Source organism: Balaenoptera physalus (genome assembly GCF_965194825.1).
Source record: "Balaenoptera physalus genome assembly, chromosome: 5".
Classification (NCBI taxonomy): Eukaryota; Metazoa; Chordata; class Mammalia; order Artiodactyla; family Balaenopteridae; genus Balaenoptera; species Balaenoptera physalus.
Window position 1 is genome coordinate 59,083,870 of NC_138884.1, and position 26,529 is coordinate 59,110,398.

The 26,529-nt window shown below is 42.7% G+C and overlaps 1 protein-coding gene and 1 long non-coding RNA gene across 3 annotated transcripts in view; one reads left to right on the forward strand and one right to left on the reverse strand.

Moving 5' to 3' along the window:
- Nucleotides 1-5,308, forward strand: part of LOC309661902 — a 36,999-nt gene extending 31,691 nt beyond the window's left edge. The window contains exon 3 of the long non-coding RNA XR_014264354.1: nucleotides 1,121-5,308. This is a non-coding gene — a long non-coding RNA (uncharacterized lncRNA). The remainder of the gene's footprint in view (nucleotides 1-1,120) is intronic.
- Nucleotides 1-26,529, reverse strand: part of PARM1 (prostate androgen-regulated mucin-like protein 1) — a 102,418-nt gene that overhangs the window by 35,640 nt on the left and 40,249 nt on the right. For both annotated transcript variants that reach the window (XM_082463931.1, XM_082463932.1), the window contains exon 2: nucleotides 245-949. In XM_082463931.1, the coding sequence (XP_082320057.1) occupies nucleotides 245-949 (705 nt within the window). The remainder of the gene's footprint in view (nucleotides 1-244; nucleotides 950-26,529) is intronic.

A 26,529-nucleotide genomic window follows, 5' to 3' on the forward strand; every position in this document is an offset into this window, starting at 1 on the left:
GTTTACATATATGAAGACATATGTGAAGACAAATTATAAAGATGGGCCACAATTAATGAACTATCACGGGGAAATTATTAAGAGACTAAAAGTAAAGTTTGCACTTGTGGAAATTCTTAGGAATTATAATTCAGCTAGGTGTTGCGCTCCAAAATTCAAACTTAATCCATTGTGTTTGGTTAACTGAACGGCATTCTTAGCACCTCAGTGTCATCAAGGCCACGTGCTCTAGCCAGAGACTCACCTGAACTTAGCTCATGCTCCACTTCCTGCATGATCACCCCGGGGGAGGCGGTGGTGGTCTCCGTGTCTATCAGCATACAGGTCACTCTGGGGGGCACAGTTGCTTGGGCCGTGGTCTCGGTGGGCACTGGCTCGGCTGGGGCATGTGAAGTGGCTCTGTGGCCAGAGCTGTGGTCCTCCGCTGGGGGCTCTGATGTGGTTAGAGCTCCTGTGGGCTTGGTGCTGGCCTCAGCGGAGTTACGGTTGGTGCTCACAGAGGCAGAGGGAACCTCCTCTGGTGGTGAGGTTGATGGGGGTGAAGGTGATGAGGCTGGCGCTTGAGGGGAGGTGAGTGTGGGAGACTCAACGGGGGGCTGCGACCCTGTAGCTGGCACCCTGGCCTCGGGAGTGTCTGAAGTGTGTTCCTCGAGCGTGGGTGTTAAGTGGACCCCACCGCTTGTTGGTGAGGCGCCTGTGTCTGTGCCCTCCCAGTTGGAGGCTGGGCTGGTGGGTTCCTCTTCTCTGGGCTCTGCGGAGTCGTTCTTGGCGGATGGAGATGTCCGGGCCGATGCTGTATCTGGGAGGACCGAGGTGCTGGGCGTTCCACCGGTAGGGGAGGCGGGAGGGCTTTGCGGAGAGCTGGTCCAGAAGGCCGTTGATGGGCTGCTCTTTGCCGGAGGAGAAACAGGCGAGAGGTCTGATGTAGACGCGCTCTGTAGCCTCAGTCCTGTAGAAGAGCCAGTACAAAGGTGGTTAGTGTGTGAAAACCTGCGCGGCAAGGCCGTTTTACAGTATTTTCACGTCTTTCTCATTTTACACTGTGCCTCTGTAATTGTGAAGGTGACTTTAAAAATATTTTCTTCCCACTGTTGCTCTCTCCTCCCTTGGTGACTATCAGGAGGAACCAGCCTGAAGGCTCAGCAGGAGCAATTAGTGGATCAGTCAACACAAGTCCAGCCAATACGCAGCAAGAACTAACCTTGTCTTCTGCTTGCTGAAAGCCATGCCCTTAAAAACCGAGACACTTTGCGAAACTGATTTTATGAGAATTGCTCTGGACAGTCGAGGGAGCTGCTGCACAACGCTTGCGGGGATGCCCAGCCTGTGCGATGCGTGTGGGGAAGGCATGGTTGGTGAGTGCAAAGCCAACCACTCACTGATTGGCTCGTCCCTGTCAGAGGAGCTCATTGATTGGCTGTTCCCTGCCGTAGGCGCTCACTGATTGGTTGCTCCCTGTTAGGGTTGTGAGCTGCGCAACCTCGCACAGGGATGCAAGGGTTATGGGCTTGTCCACTGGGGTGAATAAAGCTGTGAGCACATTTCCTGTGGAGGAGTAAAGGGGGAGGTCCCAGACTAAAAGCTGAGAGGAAGAAGGAATCTGAAGTTTGGAAATATTGTCTTAGACTCGAACCTAGTTCTCCCAAATTCTAGCCTGGTTGTCTTTACCATCATGTCATTTCGCCAAATATTCTCTTTCATATTTTGTAAAATTTAGAGTTAGTTTCCTTTCTTCATTCCTCCCTGCCTCCATTTACCCATTCAGTTTCATTCATTCATTCATTCATTTATTCATCCATTTATTCATTCAAGTATTTAATAAATGGCTTCTATGTACTAGCACTCTGCTAGACCCTGAGTTTATGATTTCACTTTTTATGTAACACATCTCTTGATTGCCTCTCCACACGCCTTACCATTCCCCAACTAGCTTTTCCTCTAGTCATTTCCATCTCAGTGGATGGCAAGACCTATCAGTTACTCAGTTAAAAACCCAGATATCATCCTTAATGCATCTCTTTCCCTCGCTGCCCCTCCTCCATCCAATCCATCAGCAAATCATGATGACTCTACCTTAAAAAGATATCCCAATCCAATCTCTGCTCATCACCTCCCTTATTATCTCAACATCACCTGAGCCACCAGTCACTTGTCTAGACAACTGCCACAGTCTCTTAATTGGTCTTCTAGCTTCTAGATTTCTTCCTTTCAGTCTACTTTTCACATGGCAGCCAGTATAATATTTTAAAGTGGCAAATCAGATTAACTGACCAAAACCTTCCCAAGGTTGTGCTTAGAACAAAATCCAAAACTACTCCCCTATGTCATCATCTCATGTTTTCCTCATCATTCTAGTTGATCTCTACTCAAATGTCAGCTCCTCCTCAGAGGAGCCTTCCCCAGACAGTCCTAATGAAAGTCATTCCTACTCCTTCCCCTTGCTTATTTTTTAAAAGATTTTTTATTGTTAAAATATACACAACATTTTAACCATTTTTAAGTGTACAGTTCATTGGCCCTAAGTACATTTTCACTATTGTTCAACCATCACCACCATCCATCTCCAGAACTTTTTCATCTTCCCAAACTGAAATCCTGTACCCATTAAACAATAACTCTCTATTCTTCCCTTTCCCCAACTCCTGGAAACCACTATTCTACTTTCTATCTCTACGAATTTGACTGCTTTAGGTACCTCATATAAATAGAATCATACAATATTTGTCCTTTTGTTTCTGACTTATTTCACTTATTAGCAAAATACTGTCAAGGTTCATCCATGTTAGAGCACATGCCAGAATTTCCTTCCTTTCTAAGGCGAAATAATATTCCATTGTATATATACACCACATTTTGTTTATCCATTCATCCACTGATGGCCACTTGGGTTTCTTCCACCTTTTGGCTATTGTGAATTATGCTGCTCTGAATATGAGGGCACAAATATCTGTCTGAGACCATGTTTTCAATTGTTTGGGGTCTATATACTCAAAAGTGGAACTGGTGGTTCATATGGTAATTTTATGTTTAATTTTTTGAGTAACTGTCACACCCTTTGCTCATTTTTATTTTTCATAAAATAAATAAAATAAAGTAGTTTCTTCTTGAAACTGCATATTATTTCTTTGCCTATTTTACCTCTCTTCTACCAGAATGTAAGCTCCATGAGGGTACAGGGACCTGGTCTTATTCATTGCTGTTTCCTCCAAGCCTAGAAGAGTGCCTAGGTCATCATAATTGCTCAATAAGTACTTGAGGAAAGGAGGAAGGAAGGGGGGATGGAAGGAAGGAAGAGAGGGAGGGAGGGAGGAAGGAAGGAGAGAGGAAAGGAGAGAGTAAGGGAGATAAGGAGCGAGGTAAAGAGGGAGGGTGGAAAAATGAATTAACTTAAGAACTTTATTTAAAACAATACCCCAGTATTTCTCTACTCCCTTCTACACATCACTTAGTATGGCCACATCTATCATAGATGCCTGGGGGCTGGCTGCCTACCTGGTGTTATTTGAAGGCAGGAAACTTGCTTAAAATGTCAACCTCTGTCCTTTCACCACAACATACACTGATGCCTGATGTCTTGTTAGGTCTTCAACTATTTAATTTTCCAAACTCTGAGGAGATTTCCTTTGGGGTAGCATATAAGTAACAGCCAAACATGATCAAGATTCGTAAGGGAAAAAAAAAATGGGCCAGATTTTAGCACAGAGGAAGGGAGAAAAGAGGAATGCAGAGGGATGTAAGCATTTGGGATAAGATCTGCTCACTTCTTCATTCAGCTGCATTACAGGCTCAGTAGCTAATGGAAAATTGTGCTATAGAATTTAACCTGAAAACAGAATTTTCTCAATATTTAACTGAATTTAACACGTGGATTGTTATCAAAATGATTGGTTTAATTTTTTTTTTTCCGAGAGAAAGTTACATTTTAATCAGTAAGCATCACGACAGAGGGACTTTTTTTAGCTAATTCATGATATCTGTGTATAAAGCGACAGTTTCCATCCATCCATGGGATCCTGAAAAGTTCTCTGTGTACTGACTGTATTTTCCAGTGGCTTATCATTTTAGCGAAGTTGCGTGTTCATTTCTGATGGGCTTTCACCTGACCCCTGCCAAGCTGATTGGTTTAATTTTATTTAAAGTTGTTGGTCAAGACAGTAAACTACAGGAAAGTTACTCTCCTAGTAAACTGGGGGCAGACCTCCCAAATTAGGCCACATAATAGTCCATGTTTCTGTGGTTGACTTTTGGCAGCTGTGAAGTGTCAACAATTTCAGGATGAATACAGGTCAAGAGGTCTCCGAAATATGGACAAAACAACAGTTGGGACAAATATTATGAAAACATCAAATCTTCATATGTGACCTTAGAGCATACTGGCTTTGCATCCTGGTAGCTCCATGACTCATTAAAGATTCTGAGGCCAAAAAAAAAAAAAAAAGAAGGCAATGTTTAACTAGTGTTTATAGTATCATATAATAGGTGGGCAGATGGAGGTAGAGAGAGCCTTAGTCTGGCAGCTGAGTCAGAGTCTTTGGAATTCTGGGATGAATGAAGAATGAGTCATATGCAAAGGAGCAAGACTTCATTCATTCATTCAAGCTTTTATTGAGTAACTTCTATGTCCATGGCCTTGCCCTCAAAGAGTTCATTATCTAACAGGACAGAAAGGACTCACAACTTTCTGTAATATGATGTGATAAACACCTTATGGAATTACAAGCAAGTTGCAATGGGAGCCCCAAGGAAAGATGAATAAATATTGTATGGGGACTATGGAATGCAAAAATATACAAAGTCATTTTCAAATGACATTGAGAAAAGTCACAGAAGAGATGACATTTGAGCTGGTTCTGAAAGGATAAGAATACACAAGATGCCATTAAAGTGTATGATATTCAGGGTGACACCTGCATTGTCACTTACTGTGGAGCTAAAAGCTGTACTATGGAAATCATTATAGTGCTGAAAATGACATGCTGCAAGAATTAGTTTTGTGGCTGGAGACATCCATTTTCTTGTTTAATTCTGACTCGTATACTTTTATAACTCCTACCCTTCCTGCTTCCAAAGAGGACTGAGTTGGTTGTTCCCGTGGCTACCTATTTAGTACTTATTTAAAGTACTTTGCAGTCTAGTTCAGATAATTCCGACTCCTAACACACAGCGATGCATAGAAATTGTGGGACAACGCTGGTCATCTTCACTTGAACAAGACATTAAAAGCCTCTGCTTTGCCTGTTTGATGATACATTCCATATTGCTCTGAGTACATAAGGGTTGGTCTTCATGAAGATATCCAAGGCTCAGGCGCCATGAAGATATCCAAGGCTCAGGCGCCATGACTTTCATCATGAAGATATCCAAGGCTCAGGCACCATGACTATCCTAGAGAATGCTTGCTGTCCTAGTTGGCTCAGGCTGCCAGAACAAAATACCATAGACTAGGTGGCTTTAACAACAGAAATTTGCTTCTCACAGTTTGAAGGCTGAGAAGTCCGATCAAGGTGTGGGCCAATTCACGTTCTTGTGAGAGCTCTCTGTTCCTGGCTTGTAAGTGGCAACCTTCTAGCTGTGACCTCACATGGCCTTTCCTTGGTATGTGCTTGGGGGAGGGGGTGGTGAAGAAAGCCCTCTGGTGTCTCTTCTAATAAGAACACTAATCTCATGATGTGGGCCCCACCCTCATCTAACCCTAGTTACTTCCCAAAAGCTCCATCTCCAAATGCCATCCCATTGGCTTCAACATTGAGAATCACTGAGAAAGTCTGAGGAAATATCATTTCTGCTTTATCATAGGTAGGACCCGTGTTTCCACAGGACTACCAAATTGATTAAGTCAAACAGCTAAGGATGTATTCCAGGATTTCAAAAAATTTTTTAGAGCTAGAGAGGGTCTAAGTGATGCATGATTACAGCCCCTCATTTGATAAATGAGGGAACAGACACAGGGAGGGGAAGTGATGTAATTGACCTTACACATCTAAGAGAAGAAGTTGGGCAGTGTTGCCTGGAAAGAATCATGTAGAGACAGGGTCAGAATTAGAATTCCCCACCAGCACACTGTGCCCAGACTCAAAAAGGCCGGTAGAATGTACTTTAGCAACCACCATTATAGAATAAGCAAGGAGGAGCCCATGTGAGACTGCACAGCTAAAAAAGTTAAAATAATGTACCAACAGGGCTTCCCTGGTGGCGCAGTGGTTGAGAATCTGCCTGCTAATGCAGGGGACACGGGTTCGAGCCCTGGTCTGGGAAGATCCCACATGCCGCCGGGCAACTAGGCCCGTGAGCCACAACTACTGAGCCTGCGCGTCTGGAGCCTGTGCTCCGCGACAAGAGAGGCCGCGATAGTGAGAGGCCCGCGCACCGCGATGAAGAGTGGCCCCCGCTTGCCACAACTAGAGGAAGCCCTCACACAGAAACGAAGACCCAACACAGCCAAAAAAATAAAAAAATAAATAAATAATAATTAAAAGAAAAAAAAAAATAATGTACCAACAAGGACCTACTGTATAGCACAGGGAACTATACTCAACATTTTGTAATAACCTATAAGGGAAATGCATCTGAAAAAGAATAGGTATATGTATACCTGAATCACTTAGCTGTACACCTGAAACTAACACAATATTGTAAATCAACTATACTTCAAAAAAGTCATTAGAAGTAAAAATAAACAAAACCAAACCCCCCCCAAAATAATGTAGTGCCCCATACACCTTCCCACCCAAAGTAGAGCTACTTTCTGAAGAAAAGAATTAGTTCTAATATTTCCTTGAGAAAATGGCAGAGTAAATAGAATAAAGAAATTGAACCCATTAACCTCTAAATTAGAGGTGACTTTACTAGACATGGTGTCCCTGCCCAGGCAGTGACAGGCTCACGTGCCTGAAATGGAGTGACTCAAAGAAGGAAATCTCTCAGACTTGGCCCAAATGACAGATCTAGGGGTATAAGGGCCAACTTAACCTGAAATTCCTCCTTGTAAATTTACAAATGGATGTCTTTCCTGAAGTTTGGTCAAATGAGAGCTTTTATGTTGCAAGAACAGCTGACAGATTGTTGCTCAGAAGAAAAGCAGATTCTTAGGTGGATAGAAAACTATTTGTTTCCATGTGTGTTATCCTTTGATATGTGAAAAAAACCAGGTCTGGCTTGAGCCCGGGTTTCTTGCCTTGCTAGGAAGAGAGATTTGGGGGCTGATGGCTGGGACAGGTAGGCAAGTTCTCCCAGTGCTGAGGGGAGTTACAGGATATTCCAGGGTGGAGAGTCTGTGTTCTGTGCATGTGCTCTTGCCTCCTGCCCAACTGGGTGTCAGGAAGGTAGGTCTGCAACGTTGGCAGCCGGTGGATGAGTGCCCTGAACCATGTCACTTCTTCCTGGGTTTTGTGAGCAGAAAACTGGGCCAGTGCCAGAGTCCCAGATGGCCTGATTACCTGTGTTGCTCACCTGTTCTCTCCCCCCAACCCCCCCACAGCATGTCCTCTCCTGCCCTTGGCTTGTCAAATGCCTGAGAAAACATGTGACAAAGCTTTGGCAAATTTGGTGAAATTCGATCAAAACACAGTCAAGCGCTCTCCTGGGCGGCCAAGTCAGCCCGAGTGGTGCCTTGGCCTGCGGTCTCGGGGGATCATGCCAGGCCTGCCTCGCAGAGGCCCGACAGCTGCTGAAGGTCTGCACGCTAAGGAACTGCTAACTGTCAAGGCCAACTGGACCGTGTCACTCCCCTTTGAGGGTGGAGGGGAGGAAAGGAAGCCTGCACAGAGGATAAACCTTCACATCCCCACTGAGGCCTAGAAGGCTCTTTGTGATCCAAGCCCAGCGTTGCCTCTTCAGCCTTGCTCCCCACCAGATCCCAGAACAAACCAGCTTTTTATTGTACTCAAGTCCTTCTGCCTAAACAGCTCTCCCTCTCATGCCTGCCTGAGTTACTCCTATCCACCCTTTCAGTGTTAGCGTAAGGGCCTTTGCTGATTCTTTTGCTAAATCCACCCCCCTCCTCCAGCCTCAACCCTTCATGTGCTCAGAGCACCTCGTATCTTAACTTCATAGCACTGAAATTGGCACGTAGCTATGTAATCGCTTATGGAGAGCTTTGTTTAATGCATGCCTCCCCCTTTAGACTCTAAGATTCACACGGAGCGGGGACTGTAGTGGATTTGCTCACCACACATCCTCATTGTCTGATCCATAGTAGGAATTCAAATACATACCTATATATGAATGAGAGAATGAGCTGAGGACTCTATATAGAAGGGCGCTGTGCTGACCACTTTCTATGCATCATCTCATCCAATAGTAATAGCCATTGTTATCTTGGTTTCACAGATGACAAAACAGAGGATCAGAAAAGTTAAGTAACCTCCCTAAGGTCACACAGCTAGTACATGGCACAGCTGAAGCTTGAACCTGAAACTGTCTGGCTCCAGGCTAACCTTATAACCATCCCACTGTATTGTACTGGGAAATGCAAGGGTGTTTTTGAAGTCTGGGCCCCATGTTTGTAAGGCAATCAAGCACCCGTTTTCCTCTGTCTCCCATAATACATTCTCTAGTGTGGGCCAACAGAGTGGGCTTTAAAAAAATTACCTGACCATGTGAACGCTTTTATTCCTTTTATCCTGCTGCAGGCTCAACAATGGCCTCAGGATAAATTCTGAACTCCTTGGTGCAGCACATAACACCTTTTATGATTTCCCAACCCTACCCTTCATGAGCCTTGCATTCTAGCAATCTGAATCAGCGTACATTTCTGAACTATCTGCTGTCTCCCTCCCTGCCTTTGCATCTGCTGCTTTTCCCACCCTGGGTCTCCTCTCCCCAGCCCAGTTCTGAGAACTCTGGAGCCTTACCTCCTCTGCGAAGATTCACCAACTTGAAAGAGCCCTTCTTCTCTGTGTGGCCACAGCACTAATCGTAGCACACATTATCCTGAGCCATTTCTCCCTGTGCTTGTCTCCTATCAGGCTGGGAGCCCTAATAACAGGAACTGCAGCTTATTGTTTGTGTCTTAGTGCCTGGCATAGAGAAAGTGCTCCATAAATATTCATTCAGTAAAAACATGGACTTTCTACCCTTTGAAAAACAGAAATATTCTCTGGTTTATATGCTGGGCCGTGATGGCAGAAATGCATCTTCCCTTTGATATATCTGTACATTCCATAAAAACTACCAGCTAATAGGATATTTTGGATCGGTCTCTAAACATACTTCTGCTATTTTTGCTCGCTTGTTTCCACTTTGGAAACTGCAGGGATTTCTTCTCTCTGTGCATGATATAGACCAGAGTCACCAGCTCTTGAAATGCTGGCCATCAATCAATCGGCCTAAACACAGGCGGGCCTTACCATCCCTGCACTGAATGGGCTAAACTTCAGCAAGTATTTAAGAGAGGGACAGAGTAACAAATAATCTTAAAATGATATGTATACTTGAACATAAAAGCTAGGTCTTAATGTTGTTTAGGTTGAGTGAAGCCACTGTTTGGGACCCTCACACTTAACCAAAATTCCCCATGTTGCGTTTGATTGGGCTGCTAAGGGCACACCAGAAGGTTCATCTAACATCTGCAAACCCATTACTAATCAGAGTCTGGTCCAACCATATGGCATTTGAAAGCCCTCACAGGTCTAGACAGAATGTGCATGCCCCAAAGCCATCAAACTGTGTTGAAGAAGACACTTGTTCAAAGCAGAAGAGCCACATCCTCCCGAGTGTTTTGTTGATGGAAATGAGATCTAATTCTAGTCCAAAAAGAGGAAAAGACCTTCTGTTTTCCAGCCTTCGAATCAGAACGGGCAGAACTGGTGTATGGCTCAATTTCTCTATGGGTGAAATCAGGACTCATGATATCATCAGGATCCCTGTGGAGGCTGTTAAGTGCTAATGAGAAAATAGCGTTTGTGAAGAATGTTGTGCTTCCTGGGGAAAGGAAATACACCATTTTTTTTTTCTTTTCGCCAGAAGCAGCATCTGTCTTTGTCAGTCAGATGCCCTCCCAAACTCATTATCTTTTTTTTTTTTTTTTGGTGGTTTCTTTTTTTTTTGTTTTTAACATCTTTATTGAAGTATAATTGCTTTACAATGGTGTGTTAGTTTCTGCTTTATAACAAAGTGAATCAGTTATACATATACATATGTCCTCATATCTCTTTCCTCTTGCATCTCCCTCCCTCCCACCCTCCCCATCCCACCCCTCTAGGTGGTCACAAAGCACCGAGCTGATCTCCCTGTGCTATGCGGCTGCTTCCCACTAGCTAGCTATCTATTCCAAACTCATTATCTTTAAGTTGGAGGCTGACTGTGGTGGTCGGCCTCAGGAGGAGGCTTTGCTGAGCAAGGATGCCAGCAGATACCCGAAATTCTGGAGGAACCACATTGGGGCTTCTCTGGGCGGGGCAGCGGAGAGAAAGAGGACGTAGGCAGGGTGAGTACCTTCTCTTCGGCCGCTTTGAGGTTAAGGTGGATATGGGCGTGGGCCATGGGTAGTGAGGTGGGAGAAGACGACCTAACGCCTCCTTCAGGTTGCAGGGGATCTTCTGAACCAGTGTTAGGTTTTGCAGTGGGCCCAGTCCCAACGTGTGTGTGGTCCAGGGCAAGAGCGCACACAAAGGCCCACACGGAGGATGTGTAACTGTTACAGATTCACTGCCTGTTCTCCATCCAGGGCCCTGGAGCCTTAAGAAGAGGCGGATCCCTCTGGTGACTGGAGACTAAGGGGACCAGGGAAGTGCTGGGGCAGCACAGGCCAAAGCCGGGCCTGGGACCACCCAAACCCAGGATGGAGACTGATCTGGACCTGTTTCCCAGGCGGACTTGGTGGGCAGACTCCCCTCCCCCAGGCCTCAGTTTTCTGGCAGGATTCTCAGGCATTCCTAAGCAGAGGGGACGGAAGGAGTGCAGAGAGCACCTTGGGTGATTCTCATGGTGACAGACTTTAAACAAAGGCAGCCCCTCCTCTGGTGACCCAGAGCTGAGGCTGTGATTCTCTCCTCCGCCACACTCACGGTGTGCTTGAGGGCCGCAGGCCCAATCCAGCTCACTCCTCTCCTGTTTGCTCAATTGGTTACTGAAATTTCAAAAAAATTTCTCATGCAGTTGAAAAGGAAAAAAAAGGCTTTGTGTTCGGGTGTCATAAAATGCAGCAGTCTCTTGCCTGGTCAAAGGTCACACCCCTTCCTTCCACTCCACCTCCCACAGGCCCAAATCACAATCAAGTCATTTCTTATACCCTGCAGCCCTGGAAAGTACCAGAACTTAAGAAAGTCCATAGTATCAGTCTGCTTTGACTCTGAACCGTTTCCTTCAGAGGATCTTTTTGAAGCTTAGAATTGCCCAAAGGGTTGAGGCAGCCCTGGGGCCTTCTCAACCCCACTGCCTTGTCAGCCTAAATGCCCTTGTCCACTTGTTGCCTCACTTTGTCTCCAGCTCAGTGGGTGCACCATCCATGCCTTCCTGTTGCACGAAGAGCCGGAGCTCTTTAGGTGGTCAGCTCCATGGAAATCTGCCTTTGGCAGGACAGTTCTTGGGGGCATTCCCAGGCTGATGCATCCTGGCATTCTGACTGGTGAATCTGTAGGCAATTTGACTACTAACAGGATAACGCCCGTGAAATGCAGAGAGATGTTGTATTCCTGTTTGCCTCACCACCAAAGTCCACCACTGATCACCTAGGAGTCAGGCAAGAGGGCAGGGGTGGCTCCAGGGCAGACACATCTCCAAGACTGGGAACTGACTCAGAGGAAATTTCCTGTGCTGCGGGAGAGGGCCGCGGGGGCTTTCTGAGAGAAGACGAATGACCCATGATATTGGTGGGCCTCCTTTCTCTTCCTGCCAACATTTTCTTCTGAGGGTTTTCTGCAAAGATGTCAGTCAGCATGAATGGTTATGGTTACGCTTCCTAGTTTCTCTTTAAAATTTTTATGTCCTTTTAAGATAGAAGTATAACTTATATACAGTAAAATGCATACATCTTAAGTGCACAAATCAATGAATCAATGAATTTTTACATGTGTATGTACCTGCATAACCACGACTCAGATCAAGATATAGACCTTTTGGGCTTCCCTGGTGGCGCAGTGGTTGAGAATCTGCCTGCCAATGCAGGGGACACGGGTTCGAGCCCTGGTCTGGGAAGATCCCACATGCCGCGGAGCAACTAGGCCCGTGAGCCGCAACTACTGAGCCTGCGCGTCTGGAGCCTGTGCTCCACAACAAGAGAGGTCGCGACAGTGAGAGGCCCGCGCACCGCGATGAAGAGTGGCCCCCGCTCGCCACAACTAGAGAAAGCCCTCGCACAGAAACGAAGACCCAACACAGCCAAAAATAAATAAAGAAATAAATTAAAAAAAAAAAGATACAGAACTTTTGGGATTGACATGTATACACTGATGTGTGTAAAATGGATGACTAATAAGAACCTGCTGTACAAAAAAATAAAAAAAAAAGATATAGAACTTTTCCAGCACCCCGGAAAGTTCCCTCGTACCTTCTCACAGACATAATCCTCTGAAGGAAACTCATTCTGACTTTCATCACTACAGATTAGCTTTGCCTGTTTTTGAACTTCAGATCAATGGAGTCACATGGTGTGTGCTCTTTCACGTCTGGATTATGAGACTCACTCACTGTGAGGCTCTCTTATGTTGTTGGGTATTTTAATAACTCATCATTTCTCATTGCTGGATAGCATTCAATTGCATGAATATACCACAGTTTATTAACCCATGTTACCAATGGGGCACAGGTAGGCTATTTCCACTTTGGGGTTATTATAAACAAAGCTGCTTGCTTCATAGCTTCTTAGTTAACACTTTTCCAATGCTTATTAAAAGCCAAAACCTGTAATACTTTTCAAGTATTAGGTCACTTAATCTTTACAATAAACCTAGGATAATTATTATTATTATCCCCATTTGACAAGGGAGCAAACTGAGGCAGAACGAGGTTAAATAACTTCCCAGGATTTATAACTAGAAAGTAGTACAACTTGGATTCAAACCCTGGAAGGTAGTCTATCTCAATAACCTGTCTTCTTAACCATCTTGCTAGATAGCTGCCTGTCATAGTTAAAGCTATTAGCCAGACCACTTATTTGCTGCATGACCTTGGGCAAGTCTCTTAATTACTATCTCCTCCATTGGCCAACTTAGGATAACAACAGTACTTCCATTCATAGAGTTATTGAGAGGATTAAATAAATAATCCATATAAGGCAGACACTGTTGCTTGACTAACCCAATAGCCATTCCCAATCCCCTCTTGCCAGTCTACCTACAGAAGCTATAAAAGCTAAATGCTCCTTTTCTAGCCTCCTTTGCACTTAGAGGTGTCTATGTGCCCCAGTTCTGCAAAATGAGGTTGATGGGATATAGGCTAAGGGGTTTCTGGAAAAATTTTGCTTCCATATAAAAAGAATATATAAGGAAGAGAAATTCTCTTAGTGCCTACTTGTCCCTCCTCCTTCCTACCTTTAAGTAGATGTGACGTCTGGCACAGTGGCAGCCATCTCGTGAAGCTAAGGATGAAAGTCAACCCACTAGGGATGATGGAAGTGAAAGAGAGAAAGAACCTTTCTCCTTGATGATACTGTTGATCTTGCCAAGCCAGGACTAGAATGCCTGACTTCAGACTTCCTATTAAAGCAACAACAAATGCCTTTGGGGGTTAAGGTATTGTTCAGGTTTTCCATTACTTGCAGTATAGATGACAGACCATGTAGAATGCTTATCACAATGCCTGGCACAAAGTAAGAGCTCAATAAATATTAGGCTATTATGTGGATCTCTGTCTAATTGGAACCTGGGCCCAAATGCCTTGACCTTCTTTAATTTGCTAATGATTTGCAAAAGGCACTTTTCAGGCATCATTAAAGAGGAACTATTCCTCCTCCTGGCGTCAGCTGTGAGCCTCCGGGATGGAGCGCTCCCCACGTCCTTCGACAAAGCCATAGGCAGCTGGACCTGTCAGTGTTCCTGGCGGTACATTCTCTAGGCTGATACCTACGAAAGCTGAGCCTCCTCCCACACCTACAGAATGCATCAGAAAGGAAAACACACACACACACACACACAGCTAAGTAGGATTTGTATTTCTCCACCTTATTAAAAAAATGTTCAGAAACGTCGTGGGGCAGTTTTCACCACAAGTCTTGTTAAGAACATGCGTGGGGCTAGGTGGCTGCAGCAGGCTGAGGGAGGAGAGCAAAGAGCCCTCAACCACAATCAGGGACCAGGGCCTTGGTACTGTTAGACAAGCTGGCCTGCCTTGATCAGAGCCATGAGGTGTAACCCATGAGACACACTCACTAGAATGGCATCCTACTCTCGTTTTTAAACTTTAAGCATCACTTAGCAGTTTACTTTAAAAATATTTGATTAGACTTTTGTTTGTCTAGATCCAGTTCAACAAATACGTATTGAGTGCCTGCTCTGACCAAGGCACCCAGGTATCTAAGTGATTATGGAGGAAGGCAGACTGGAAGAGAGACAAATTTGTTTTATATTTCATATAGGCTTTCCGTGGACAGCTGCAATTTGACTCTGTTTTCCCCTCGTGTATGTTGATGCTTAGGGCCTTTTGCACCTGACCTTTCCAGATAAAGACTTCTGATATTGGCACTGTCATGTTCCTCCTCTACCACCTCTTCTCCACGCAGATTGTCTGTTTTGTCAAGTATGCTGAAAGGCCGGTGCTGTGGTCTGAATGTTTATGTCCCCTGCCTAACTTCATGTGTTGAAATCCTAATGCCCAGTGTGTTGGTATTAGGAGGTGAGGCCTTTGGGAGGTGCTTAGCTCATAAGTGTGGAGCCCCCACGAATGGGATTAGTGGCCTTATGAAAGAGACCCCACAGAACTCCTAGCCTCTTCTACCATGTGAGGACACAGAGAGAGGTTGTCGGCTAGGAAACAGGAAGAGGGCCTTCTCTGGAACGCGACCATGCTGGTGCCTTGGTTTTTGGACTTCCAGCCTCCAGAACTGTGAAAAGTAAATTTCTGTTGTTTATAAGCCACCCAGTTTGTGGAATTTTGTTACAGCAGCCCCAATGGACTAAAGACAGAAGGGAATAAACAATTAGGTGAAAGGGTTTAGTAAGCTATTAAGTAAGACTCTAAAGTAAGATACTCATTATCATTTCTTTAATCTCCTTTCTGCTTTTTAAGCTATCTCCTAAACAACAAAAACTACACTAAAATTGTAAGTTTACAAACTCATGTGTCAGGGCAAAATTCCTAGAATCTGAAGATCATTGTCCCCTAAGACATGGAAATGAGAATGAAGTTGTTACTCACTTGAGTCAAGTTCTAGGCTGGAAGTGCAGAGGTAGAATCTGCAGCCCTGAAGTCTACCTGGTTTTGTGGGTGTCAAGGCCATCGTTCCTTGGACGAGCTGCTTCTCTTTAAGACCCAGTTTCCCTGATTGTTAACCCACTTCCCCATAAGGGACCCTCAATGCTGTGCTTGGCCTCTCCGCCGAGAGGGGTCATTTTCAGAACTAGGACTGGGTGAAAGATGACAGCTGTGGATGGAACCAGGCACAGCAAGACCCGACTCATCACCAGAGACTCCAGGAGGGACCTTGTGTTTTACTGTCTCCCGGAATGTGGTCCAAGTCCTGATATGCGGTCAAAGATAGATGGACCATCCCTGGAGATTGGGAACCAGGTGCCCATTTGTTCCCGAAGAAAGAGAAGGGGCCAGGAGAACAGGAATCAGTCATTAGGAAGTTCCAGGTACACGTGCAAGCGAAGAGCTCACACGAAGATACGAAGAGCGCAAGCTAAGGGCAGACAAATCTTGTTTCCGGTTTATGTGTGATAAGGGTAACCTATTAACTTTGCAGGAGTGAATTTTCTCTGCAGAAGTGTTCCTCATAATGAACAGAACCCATTGAAATCAATATGAGGAACAATGCTTTATGTAAGAGATGTTGTGGGTAATGAATTTTAATCAAGTACGTTAAGTGACGAGGGGATCTGCCTGTTTGAAGGAATTCCATGGTGAATCCTCATTTAACGTGATTAATTACCACCTAATTTGTCACCTGTGTAAAGCATTCTGTTGCCTAAAAATCCGGACCCTCTTATGCTCTTGTTCCCTGAGACATTCACGACTCCAGAAGGCAGCAGCTCGCTCTCCTTACTCACAGAATTTGCATCTCAGCTTAAAATAGCATAAATCACTACTCTACATACAGCCACATAAACAGCATCTTCAGGGTTTCACTTGTTAACCAACCTCCAGTTGCTGGACCCTCAGTATCTCTTAAATGCCTGCAGGGCAGCCTCCTCCGCTAGGAAAAGCGTCAGCAATGCCAACTGCGGAGCTGCCACTGGCGTTGTTATTGGCGTACAGCATCTTCTGATGAAAATCTTCGGGACCCATTAACATACTACTCCACAGCCACTGCTGACAGATGCTATTAAACACATTAATCTGGAAGGACAGACTCTGGCGACGCGAGCTGAGTTGGGTGAATTGCAGAAGCTGGATAAAAATTGGCTCTGCTGGTAGCTCAGCTTGAAGAATGATTTTTGCTTTGGGTCTACTTATTTAGAATAAATTTATAAGTGTGGCTGCTTAGAAAAGAATTACTCAAAAAGTAAAGCTGCCCATCCTATACCTCATGAACCACATCTTGCATCTATTCCTAGGTTCCCTCTGGCCATGTTGGGATTAGACAGGGACCCTCTAAATGTACACATGCTGAATTTGAGGCAGAGGCAGCTCTACCTCATGGCTTTATTTCAAAAGTAATTCCCAGGTCTAAATAACCAGCCTGGCATTCCCTCCTGTGTTCCAGTCCTCTGACTCCAAATGCCTTTTGGGTTTTGCCCTCAAAGTCAGTAAGTCTATCAACCGGTTTTTCTTTCCCCATCCAACCAGCTCCTCTGGGTTTATTTCTGTCATCACTCTTCCCCTTATCCAAGTTCTTTTTATTTTTAAAATAAAAATTGCATATATTTAAGGTGTACAACATGATGATTTGATAGACATATACACAATGACATGATTACTACAGTCAAGCTAATTAACAGGTCATCTCCTCACATAGTTACCATATTTTGTGTGTGATGAGCAGATGCCCTCATGTCCTTCGGCAGGGGCTATCTGCCAGCCAGACTATGGGGACACCTCTCTCTAGCTCAGAGGCTGCTTTTAGCAAACAGATTCACATCTCACCCTAAAAGCACTTATCAACCGTTAGTCAGGTCTCTGAAGGCTGGAGCAGAAGTACTTCGCCTTGGTAAGATTATGGGGCTGTAAATGCATTCACAAGTCTTCACCCAGAAAATCTACTTTTTATTAAGTCCTTCTCAAATAATATATAGAAAAGCCAAACTTATTCTTCATAGGATCAGGAATATCATTTCTATTTGCTGTGTAATTAAATCCAGAGCATTTCAGCTTTGGCTTCTGTCTCTGAAATCTACCCTTTCACTCACAACCTAAGCAAGCAACAGCAGAATAAAAAAGATACCAGCAAACTTTCTGAACAGTATAGAGAAAAGTAATTCTCCTTTCTATGTATGACTGTATACACAACCTAGAAAGGAATATGCCAGGTATTAATTTTGATTTCTGGTTTCACCAGAATAAAGCCACAATCAGTCTAGCTAAATGCTACTGAGCAAAGTGAGGAAAGCAAAATTCTCTTTAAAAAAGTGGTAAAATTAGCAAGTCTGAATCTTCCAGCCTCACAAAATGAGCCCCGATTCCATCATTCCAGCTGCACACAGGTCGTTTCTTCTTGGATAACATTTTATCACCAAATTCAACAGGTCCCAATCTAAACTGAGCAACTCCAAAATAATTCTCTTAAATGCTCCCTTGATGCTTCCAATGGCACTAGTTATGTTTAATGTATTAAAAGAAAGTTTGACATAGATACAGTGGGTACAGAGTAGTGGTTACCAGAGGCAAAAGGATGGGGGTGGAGGGCTGCGTGAAATGCGTAAAGGGGATCAACTGTGTGGAGAGAGATGGAAACTAAGTTTTTGGTGGTGACCATGTGTGCGGTATACAGAAGTAGCAATATGATGTTGTACACATGAAACTTATATAATGATATAAATCTATGTTACCTCAATAAAAAATAAATTGTCTTTTCCAAAAAAAAAAAAGGTTTGATTTTTAACATCCTATCAAACTCACTCCTTGTTTATCCTTCAATTAAAAAAATTATCTGGAGTCCACTATGTATTTGATACCATGTTAAGTGTTGGGGAGAAAAGAATGAACAAGGTCATTGACCTCACGGAACTTAATATTCAGTGGAGTGAGCCAATGAGTGATGGTACAGGGCAATGTCCAAGCACGTCAGAGAGGGCTTAAGGCACATGTGTTTCAGGGCGTTAGAGCACTTCTGAGCGAAGTGACCACTCAGATTGGATGTGAGGGATGAGTAGAAGTTAGTCCATGAAGAACAGGGAGGAAGGTGGAAAGGATGGGAAACGTTTTAAAGGGAAAGAGCATCATCTACAAGATCCCAGAATGAGAGAGTATGAAGTCTCATGTCTGGAACCTAGAATGCAAAATGATCCGGGACCAGATTATGTTGGGCCTCAGAAGGCACGTAGTAGTTCTGGACTGTATCCCAGTGATTTTGAACAGAAGGGTGATGGGATCAGCTCTGGGCTTTTGGGAGGTCATCCGGGTGAGGGTACAGCATTGACTGGAGGCTGGCAAGTGTGGAGCCAGGGAAAGCAGCCAGAGGCTGTTTCAGAGAAGAGGAGCCACTGTCCTGGACTCGGGTAGTGGCCATGGGGACGAAGAGGAGGGAGGGACTTGGGATGTGTCTTGGACTGGGCTCCTTTAATGTCACTCTCAGTACCATCATGTGGCCTGCACAGAGTCAGTGCTTGAGATCTGCAGAGCATACACAGAAATCTGGGGCCCGATGGCTCTGTTCAAACCCTGACTCTGTTCCCCATTAGCTTTGTGACCATGGGTAAGTTATTTAACTCCTTGGGGCCTCAACTGTAAAATAGGGATAATAATAGTGTATATTCCATAGTAAATAAACATTAAATGCAAAGTTAATACATGTAAGCATTTAGAACGGTGCCAGGAACACATGAAGCACTCAACAAATATTAATTATCATTATTATTAATGTGTTTGGTATTGTCATTTCCTTTATTCACAATCTCATCAAACTTTACCCAGTCTACTCCAAAATGGCATCTAAAATAGCCTTCCCACCTTATTCTTCCCTTAGCTAATTCTACTCTGTACATGACTTCTAGATTAATCTTCAAGACATCTTTCACCATGTCATTCCCTTTTCCAGATTTTATAAGCCTCCCAGATAAGTCCAAAATCCTTAATCTAATGCTTAAAACTCTTACTTATCCTGGTCTTATTTATTCTTTTCTAAGCTTATTTCCCATTATAGTGATACTCCAGGGTATGCCATTTTGGCTTACGAGAATCTAAATTTGCAAGGGATTTCATGTAATATCTGCTCTGGCTTATGATGATGCATTTATTTACGTTGATGAGAACTGCTTTGGATGATGTGCACCTCCCAAGTAGCTGAGAGCCAGGAAACAAGAGCCCCTATGAAGTCATCTTTCCAGTGGTGAAGTATTTCCAGTATTTTTGGTTTGCAAGTCTATAGCAGTGACAATCTTATGCACCATTTACATTGCTTTTATTGACTTATTTTTGTCTTTTGTGGGCTAAAAAAGGACAGTAAAGGTTTAAGGGTATGGTATAGAATAGTTATAAAGGAACTGGATAAAGGCATTCAGCCTTATCACAGGGTAATTAATGAAGGGACATTGCCTTGGAAGGCCATGCCATGACAACTAGCATCATCTACTGCAGTGAGAGTGTTCATCTAAAGGGGATTTGGTGTTGTTTTAATATAAGTGGCTTAATTTCAGGGCTCAGGAAGTATTAACATCTCTTGAAATTAACAGTAATTATGTTTTAGACTTTACAGGAATTTGCCTTATGGAGGTTTTCTGGAAGAAATTACCCTGGAAAGATAGAGGTAGACTGTTTTCTTCAAAAGTCATACTCTGCTTAATGTTGGGCATTAACTTCTTCTCCACACACATTACCAACTCCTGCTTCCTGGCCCTGCTGGTACTCTGCCCTCTGCCTCAGCTCCTCCCCATCTTTCTTGTACCATTTTACCAAAGCCTGATTATTGCTAGGTCCTCTGTCCTCTGCGAAGTCTCTTGTAATAATTACAACTCACATTGATGTTTCTCTTCTCTAAACTTCTACTGTCTGTTCTTTGTACTTTTATTTATATCTCTTTTGAGTATATAAATAATGTATAATTAATGTACAATAAACAGTTTATATTTAGAGTGTACAAAACTGAGATTTGACATACTTATACTCCTCTGAAACCATCACTGCAAATTAAGATAATGAACATAATCCATCACCCCGCAAAGTTTCCGCACACCCTTCTGTAAGCCCACTCTTCTTCATACCCTGCCTTGTCCCCAGTCCACTAAAAATATAAAATTGCCATACAGTTCATTTTTTTATCTGTTATAAAATCAAAATCCATTGTTGATATTCTTGCCTTAAACACTCAATTATCTTGTAAAGACATGTAAAAAAAATAAGGGGAAAAGTATTTTATTTTTATCCCCATATATATTCCACTTCCTCTCTCCTGATGTATCAGCTGCACATCATTGCATAACAAACCAGCCCCCAAACCGAGTAGCTTAAAACAACATGTATTATTTCACAGTTTCTGGGGGTCAGAAATTAGGGTGCAGCTTAGTCAGGTGTTCTGTGTCACCTCACAAAGCTACAAACAAAGTGTCCAGAGCTTCAGTCAAAACAAGGCTCAAGTGGGGAAGGCTCTGCTTCTACATTCATGCATTTGCTGGTTGGCATGATTCTGGTGAGCTTTTGGACTGAAGACCTCAATGTCTTCATGACTGTTGGCCAGAGGCCAGCCTCAGTTCTTTACCACATGGGCCTCTCTATAGTGTAGCACACAGCATGGTAGACTACACCATCTGAGGGAGCAAGAAGAAACAGAGGAAGAGTGTGAGCAAGAGGGAAGTCACAGTTTTTTACAGTCTCCTTGGAAGTGATGTCCTAACACTCTTGTTGCATTGCATACGTTAGAAGCAAGTCTCTAGGTCCATCTCATACACAGGGAAGGGAGATTAGACCAGAAAGTGGGGATCATTGGGAACTACTATAGAAGCTTACTACTACTACATTTTGGGGGTGGGTATATATTATACAGGGCACAACATACTGCTATCATTTTTGTTTCAAAAAGACAATTCCTGGAGCTCTTCATTCCTTTGTTTAGATCCAGTTTCCATCTGGCATTATTTTCCTTCTGCCTGAAGGAGTTCCTTTAACATTTCTTACATTGCTTGTCTCTTGACAGCACATTCTCTAAGCTTTTGTGTCTGAAGAAATCTTTACTTTGGCTTTGTTTTTGAAAGTTATTTTTGCTGGGTACAGAATTCTAGATTGACCATTTTTTTTCTTTCAGTACTTTAAAGCTGTTGCTTCACTTTCTTCTCATTTGTGTTGTTTCCAATGATAAGTCTGCTGTAATTTTTATCTTTGTTTTTTTATTAATTGTGTCTTTTTTTCTGGCTGCTTTAAATGCATTCTCCTTTTAATTAATCTTAAACATTTCATTAAGATGTGGCTTGATACAGTTTTCTTCATTTTTCTTTTGTGTGGGGTTTGTTAAACCTCTTGGATTTCTAAGTGTATAGTTTTAATCAAATTTGGCGAAATTTCAGCCATTAGGTTTTCAAGTATTTTTTCTGTACTCCTCATTTCCTTCAAGGACATGTATATTAGGCCACCTGAACTTGTCCCACAACTCATTACTGCTTTGTTCATTTATTTTTAAAGTCTTTTTTCTCACTCTGTCATTTTGGAAAATTTCTATTGCTTTGTCTTCAAATTTACTAATTTTTCTTGTGCTGTGTCTAGGTTCTGTTAGTCCCATTCAGTGTATTTTTCATACTAGACATTGCAATCTTTTTCTATAGGTTTGATTTGGCTCTTTTAAAAAATCTTCCACATCTCTCCTTAAAATGCTCATTTTTCCTCCATCTTCTTGAACATATCGAGTATATTTATTATAATTATTTTAATGTTATTTTCCATTAATTCTATCACCTGTATCATTTCTAGGTCTGGATCTATTGATCAATTTTTCTCCTCGTTATGAGTAGTATTTTATTGCTTCTTTATATGCCTGATAAATTTTGTTTAGATGACAGACATTGTGTCTTTTTATTGGGCTGGCCAAAAAGTTCCTTCGTTTATAAAAGTAAAAATAAAAGACACATTTTTCATTTTCACCAAGAACTTAATTGAACAATGTATTCACCCTTTTGTTCCACTACCTTCTGCCATTTTTCAGGCAACTTCATAATTCCACCTTCCCAAAACTTTTTATCTTTTTGAGCAGAGAACTGCTCCAGGTGCCTTTTACAGTCTTCCAGGGAATTGAAATTTTTTCCATTAAGAGATTTTTGTAAAGACTGAAATAAATGGAAATCCTAAAGTGCAATGTCTGGTGAATACAGTGGATGAATCAGAACTTCCCAGCCAAACTATAACAGTTTTTGCTTGGTCATCAAGGAAACATGCGGTCTTGAGTTATTCTGATGGAAGATTATGCGTTTTTTTGACTAATTCCAGACGCTTTTCATCGAGTGCTCCTTTCAGTTGGTCTAATTGGGAGCAGTGCTTGTTGGAATTAATCGTTTGGTTTTCTGGAAGGAGCTCACAATAGAGGACTCCCTTCCAATCCTACCATATACACAGCATCACCTTCTTTGGATGAAGACCGGCCTTTGGTGTGGTTGGTGTTGGTTCATTTCGCTTGCCCCACGATCGCTTCCATTCCACATTATTGTACAGTATCCACTTTTCATCACCCATCACAATTTGTTTTTAAAAAGGAATGTTTTTGTTATGCTTAAGTAGAGAATTTCATGCGAAATACGGTCAAGAAAGTTTTTTTTCCCTGCTTAATTTATGTGGAACCCAAACATCAAAGCGATTCACACAACCAAGCTGGTGCAAATGATTTTCAATGCTTGATTTGGATATTTTGAGTATGTCAGCTCTCTCCCGCATGGTATAATGTTGATTGTTCTCAATTAATGTCTCGATTTGATTGCTATCAACTCCAACTGATCTACCTGACCGTGAAGCATCGTCCAGCGAGAAATCTCCAGCGTGAAACTTTGCAAACCACTTTTGACATGTTCAGTCAGTCACAGCACCTTCTCCATACATTGCACAAATCTTTTTTTTGCATTTCAGTTGCGTTTTACCTTCCTTGAAATAATAAAGCATAATATGCTGAAAATGTTGCTTTTTTTCATCCAACTTCAATATTAAAATGGCTACACAAAAATTCACCAATTTTGATAATTTTTTTTAAAAAAATCCACGCTGATATGACAGTTGTCACAATACAATCTAACAAGATTGTTTGGATGAAGTTAAAGACAACTAAGCGCTACTAGAGCAAGCATAAGGGGAAAACGAATGAACTTTTTGGCCAGCCCAAAAAAATCTGGTCTCTGTTCCTTCATCATGTTCAGAAGTAGAAATCTGTTTCATACCCTTTAGTAACCTATAACACAGTTTACCCTCCCAGCCCCAGTTTTCATATATCCCTTGTGCTCATGAAAAAAGTGCTCCTGGAGGGCAGAACCCATATCACCTGACTTCTTTTGCACCATGAACAGTGCTGTGCACGTGTTGAAAATATATATTTCTCTCTACATAGTCTCTTGGAAGGATTGGCTGTGAAGTATCTTCCCTTTGCTTTTATAATAGTGCATCCTTGTGGTCCTTCTCTTATTTCTGTCTTCTCCATATTTAGTCCTCTTTCCACTCTGTAAATACAGGAGCTCTCCTTCACAACGTCACCCAATCTGATGGCTTCAGCTATTATCTTTGTCAAATACTTAGTGGCAACTTTACAACACCAGAGGGTTTTAAACTGGAATTTATGGGCCAAATATTTTAAAGGTGAACAGAGGTGAAAAACTGCCATCTGGCAAAATTAGTCTGATTATTCTTACTATGCTTGGTTGACCCCCGTTATTTAGGCCAACTCCCCACCTTCTGATCCTAAGCTCACACTCTCTGCTGTGATTTTCAGTGTCTGCCTAACTCAGCTGGTAGTGACCTGTGACTTTCCAAGACTTTCCCTGGATGGTCCTAAGTCCCTGTCTCTTGCATCACAGACAGAGCCTGAGGTCCATTTGCTGTTTCTGGTACTGTTCTTGCATAGCTAAGTTTCATCTCTGGCTAGATCTGTATTGTGCTGAGGCCAACAGTATTCCGGAGGCGCTCACTAATCCCTATTTATACTGCAGTTGCAAAATTCTTCCTCCTTCCAGCAGGAAAAACTGGTTTTGTAGATGAAGATATCAATGAAATGACTATCTTATAGGTGAAAGTCACTCCCTCAAGGACCTATTGCAGTGACTTCCAGACCTTAACATGCTTGTATTAAAAACCCTACCAGTGGATGTGCTACACATTTCCATGTGGATACTCTGCTCTCCCCTCAAGCCTAGTATATCCACCCTTCCCTGCTAATCCGATCCTTCCACTGTGGTTTCCATCGTCATTAATGGTGCCTCCAATCTGCTAAGCTCAGGGGTCATCTTTGACATCTTGGTCTCTTAATATTTTTACTTGACCTGTTTTCTAGTTCCAACAGTTTTACATTTATGATGTCTCCTGTATGTCTGTGTCTCTTATTCATTTGTTTTCTATACATCCCCATTTTCACTCATCCCTGATGCCCCCGCCTCTAGCATCACCAATCCATCCAAAACAGCATTTCCAGGTAAATCCCCTTCAAGGACAGCTTGCTTATGTGAATTTCTTTTTCAAGTTTCAGCAGCTCTTCACTGTCTACAAAACTAAGCCCAAACTAATCCTCCAGCACTGAAGGCCCCTTCCTCAGTGATTTTGGCTTATAGTACCTTTGTAATCTTGGCCATTGTGCCTCCCCCCCCCCCACCCCCACCCAATGCTGTCAACTCCAGTTTAACTGGACTTGTAGCTTCTCTTGGAATTCTCTCAGGCCCATTGATGCCTGTTGAAACCCATGAATGTGACCTTCAAGATTCAGCACACATGCCAACTCCTTCATGTCATTTTCTCAAAGTTTCTATCCAGAAGTAACAGCAATGTGCTTATGCTCAGAATAGTGCCTGGCACACAGTGGGCACACAAGAAGTATTTATGTGATTAGTGAACCACCCTTTCTCTTTTATACTTTCATAACATTTTGTACTTGTTCAATAGCACTTTTATCATCCTGCCTTGATGCACTGACTAGTTCATTCGTTCAAAAAGAAATGACTGAGCACCCGGGATGTGCAAGGTTCCACGCTGCAGAGCTAACTGAATAACGGTTGTCTCTTCCACAGCAGTGTGAACATGCCCACTGTACACACGAGCATCTCTCTCAAGGTGGTGTGAGTGTGTCCACTGTACACACGGCCGTCTCTCCCACAGTGACATCCTCAAGGGAACAGACCACATCCTACTCCTCTTGGCTGCATGCACGCACCCTAATGCTGGGCCTTGTATGGCACACAGTAAATGCTGAATTGAAGAGAAATGAATTATCTTCTGAATTAATAAAATAAACACAGCTCATACAAGAGTCGGGATGCTGACATTCTGTTTATGTCTCAAGTAATTGAAAGGAGGACAAAGATGATTTAATATCCCAGGAGGAAGTAGGTGCTGACTTGCTTCTTTGTATTTGACTTTATTCCTTTCAAAACGGAACAGTCTGTCCTTATTGATCAGTCATAAGAGAAAACCACAAACAACACAAAATCTGTCAAGTTCAGTGTCTTCAAAAGGTGATCAAGCTAATTGAATGGCAAACTTTAAAACTTTACCATTTCATCTCCTGACCTTGACGTAACCTGGTTAGATAACACCTCAAATATTTTAATTTTTAATATACAAAATGAATATTCTTGTAGCTATTATTTCAAATTAAAACAAGTCTTTACAAATAATTTTAGTGCATGATATTCCTATGTACTATTTAAGATAAGGTTTGATTTACACACCTTTCCTTAATATAATTACTGTTTTTAGATAGACTACTAGAACATTCACTGTCTTTCATTGATAACTATCAGTATTTATAGTGGATGTGAAAGTGTTATGAAAATGCTATGTCTCTTCTCTTCTAAGAATGAATGCCCCCACCTAACAAAGGAGTGGTCCCTGCAGTCTCACCCAAACACCGTGGTCCTGTTTTCCAATCACAGCTGACCCAATGGGGTTGCAACTTAGACCAATCAGATTCCATCCTCCAGGAAATTGTATTTGACACTGACACATTAGGTAGTCTGCCAGAACTACTGTTTAAATTGGGAGGGCATCTTCCCATGTGCATAAAGAAGAAGGGGAAGCCAATTTGCAGATGAAAAATAATGTAGCAAACATGAAAGAGACACACAAATGACACTGAGCATTTAGTGTGTGTCAGGTACTATCTTATTTAAT